The sequence below is a fragment of the Lathyrus oleraceus genome, chromosome 1, assembly GCF_024323335.1.
Source record: "Lathyrus oleraceus cultivar Zhongwan6 chromosome 1, CAAS_Psat_ZW6_1.0, whole genome shotgun sequence".
NCBI lineage: Eukaryota > Viridiplantae > Streptophyta > Magnoliopsida > Fabales > Fabaceae > Lathyrus > Lathyrus oleraceus.
Genome location: NC_066579.1, coordinates 183,231,267 through 183,234,177, shown reverse-complemented (window position 1 = coordinate 183,234,177; position 2,911 = coordinate 183,231,267). Strand labels below are relative to the sequence as shown.

Below are 2,911 nucleotides of genomic sequence, written 5' to 3'. Positions count from 1 at the left end.
ATGATTAGCAAAATGGATTGGATTAGTGAATTAAGCATGTTATGCAATTTGGCAAAAATACCCTTATGCAAATATGACCAATGGAACAGTAAAATTTCACTTGCAGCAAGTCCAAATTTCTGTTTTAAGGCCATTGCAATTGGTTTGGAGTGAAAATCATGTGTACTTTTCAAAATGACCTTTTTTCCCACCAAAATTTAAATTGATTCACTTGAAAAATGCACTTTTTATGTGATGATTTTTGATGAAATGTGATGATGGATTATGATAGAGCATGTCAAAAGAGATTTGCTCAAAAAAGAATCACATGAATTGGCCTTTTGGTGTGAAAGTTATGCTAGCTTGAAGTTCAAAATTCATTGCCAATGATTTGATCATAACTTGCCAACCACAAATGAGAAATGGGTGTTCTTGGACCTTTTGGAAAGGTGAGAGCAAGATCTTCAACTTTCATGTTGGACAAAATTTGATTTGAAGCTTGCTTGATGATGTAAAGTTGAGGAGAAGACCTTTCCATTTTTGGCAGTTTGAAATTACAGGTCACTTACTATTTTGGGAAACTTTTTGTCTGACCTCCAATTCCTCAATGAGGTTAAGTTGGTCCAATCTTTCCTGTACCCATTCAGCTTCGTCCAACTTGACATATGTTAATATCCTCAACAAAGGAATCTCTACTTTGATAGGCAGTACGACATCCATGCCATACACTAAAGAGAACGGAGTTGCCCCAGTGGAAGTACGTACTGACGTACGGTATCCATGTAAGGCAAATGGAAGCATTTCATGTCAGTCCCTGTATGTTTGCACCATCTTCTGGATGATCTTTTTGATGTTCTTATTGGCTGCCTCGACTGCCCTATTCATCTTTGGGCGATATGGCGACGAATTGTGATGCTCGATCTTGAAATCCTCACACAATGCTTTCATCATCTTGTTGTTGAGGTTATACCCGTTGTCTGTGATGATCTTATTTGGGATTCCATATCGACATATTATTTCATTCTTCAAGAAGCGGGCCACCACTTGCTTTGTGACATTTGCATACGAGACTGGCTTCACCCATTTAGTGAAGTAGTCGATGTCTACAAGGATGAAGCGATTTCCGTTCGAGAAAGTTGGCTCAATGCGCCCGATTACGTCAATACCCCATATGGAGAACGGCCATGGTGATGTCAAGACATTGAGTGGAATCGGTGGCACGGGGATCTTGTTTGCATAAATCTGGGATTTATGGCATGTCTAGACGTGACGATGGCAGTCAATCTCCATAGTCATCCAGTAATAACCTGCTCTCGAGATCTTTTTAACCATGGTGTGCCCACTGGCGTATGTCCTGAAGAACCCTTCGTGTATTTCCATTATGATTCGGTCTGCTTTGTGTCTATCCACGTACCTAAGCAGGACCGAGTCATAATTTCTCTTGTACAACACATCTCCGCTTAAGAAGAACTTTGCTGAGAGCTTTCGAAGATACTTCTTATCCGTAATGGATGCATCCTCTGGATACTCTTGCTTTTCCAGATACTTTTTGATATCACGGAACCAGGGGTAATCGTCTGACTCTTCTTCGGCCGCCAAACAGTATGCTGGCTCATCCAAGTAGTCAATATGGAAAGAAGGTGCTTCATTCTTCCATTTGACCTTAAACATAGAAGCCAAGGTAGCCAGAGCATCTACCAATTGGTTTTCCGCTCGGGGAATATGATGGAATGTAACTTCATCAAAATACAGGATTAGCTTCGAGACATGTTCTTTGTAGGGGATTAATTTGGGATCGCGAACTTCCCACTCTCCTCTGATTTGGCAGATCACCAACGCGGAATCTCCGTAGACTTCTAAAATCTTGATCTTTAAGTCAATAGCCGCTTCTAAACCGAAGATGCATGCTTCGCACTCTGCCATATTGTTGGTATAATCAAAACATAATCTCACGGTGAAAGGGAGATGAAATCCGGTTGGGGAGGTGGTGATTGCCCCTATTCCGTTTCCTTGAGCATTGGATGCACCATCGAACACGATCGTCCATCACGATCCTGTTTCGGGTCCCCTTTCTGGTTCTAGAACACCCCAATATTTGACAAACATGATGTCTTCGTCTGGAAAGTCAAAGCGCATAGGCTGATAGTCCTCCACAGGTTGATAAGCCAGCTAGTCAGACAATACACTACCTTTGATGGCTTTTTGCGTGACGTATTGGATGTCATATTCAGTCAATGCCATTTTCCATCGTGCAACTCTTCATGTGAGAGCAGGCTTCTCGAATATGTACTTGATCAGATCCATTTTGGAGATCAAGAGAGTTGTATGCATCATCATATACTGTCTCAAACGTCTGGCGGCCCAGGCCAATGCACAACACGTTTTCTCGAGCAATGAATATCTGCTTTCGCAATCTGTGAAATTTTTACTCAAGTAGTAGATCGCGTGCTCTTTTCTACCTATCTCGTCATGTTGTCCGAGAACACACCCCATGGATCCCTCAAGAACTGTGAGGTACATGAAGAGGGGTCTGCTGGGCACAGGTGGCATCAAGATCGGTGGTTCTTGCAAGTATTCTTTTATTTTTTCAAATGCATTCTGACATTTATCATTCCACTCGATTGCTTGATCTTTACGGAGTAATTTAAATATCGGCTCGCACATGGCTGTGAGGTGAGATATGAATCTAGCAATGTAGTTCAATTGCCCCAAGAATCCCCGAACCTCTTTCTCATTTCTCGGTGCCGACATATTCTGTATTTCTTTGACTTTGTCGGGATCGACTTCAATGCCTCGTTGGCTCACGATAAAACCTAACAACTTGCCAGACCTTACCCCAAATGTGCACTTATTGGGATTTAGTCTCAGCCTGAACTTCCTCAATCGTGCAAACAATTTCTTGAGATGAACCAGATGTTCTTCCTCAGTTTGG

The 2,911-nt window shown here is 42.0% G+C and overlaps 1 protein-coding gene across 1 annotated transcript; it reads right to left on the bottom strand.

Moving 5' to 3' along the window:
* Positions 1-1,239: 1,239 nt before the first annotated feature.
* LOC127098407 (uncharacterized) lies at positions 1,240-1,902 on the bottom strand. Its single transcript, XM_051037002.1, has one exon. The coding sequence runs from the start codon at positions 1,900-1,902 to the stop codon at positions 1,240-1,242; it is 663 nt and encodes a 220-aa protein (XP_050892959.1).
* Positions 1,903-2,911: the final 1,009 nt, after the last annotated feature.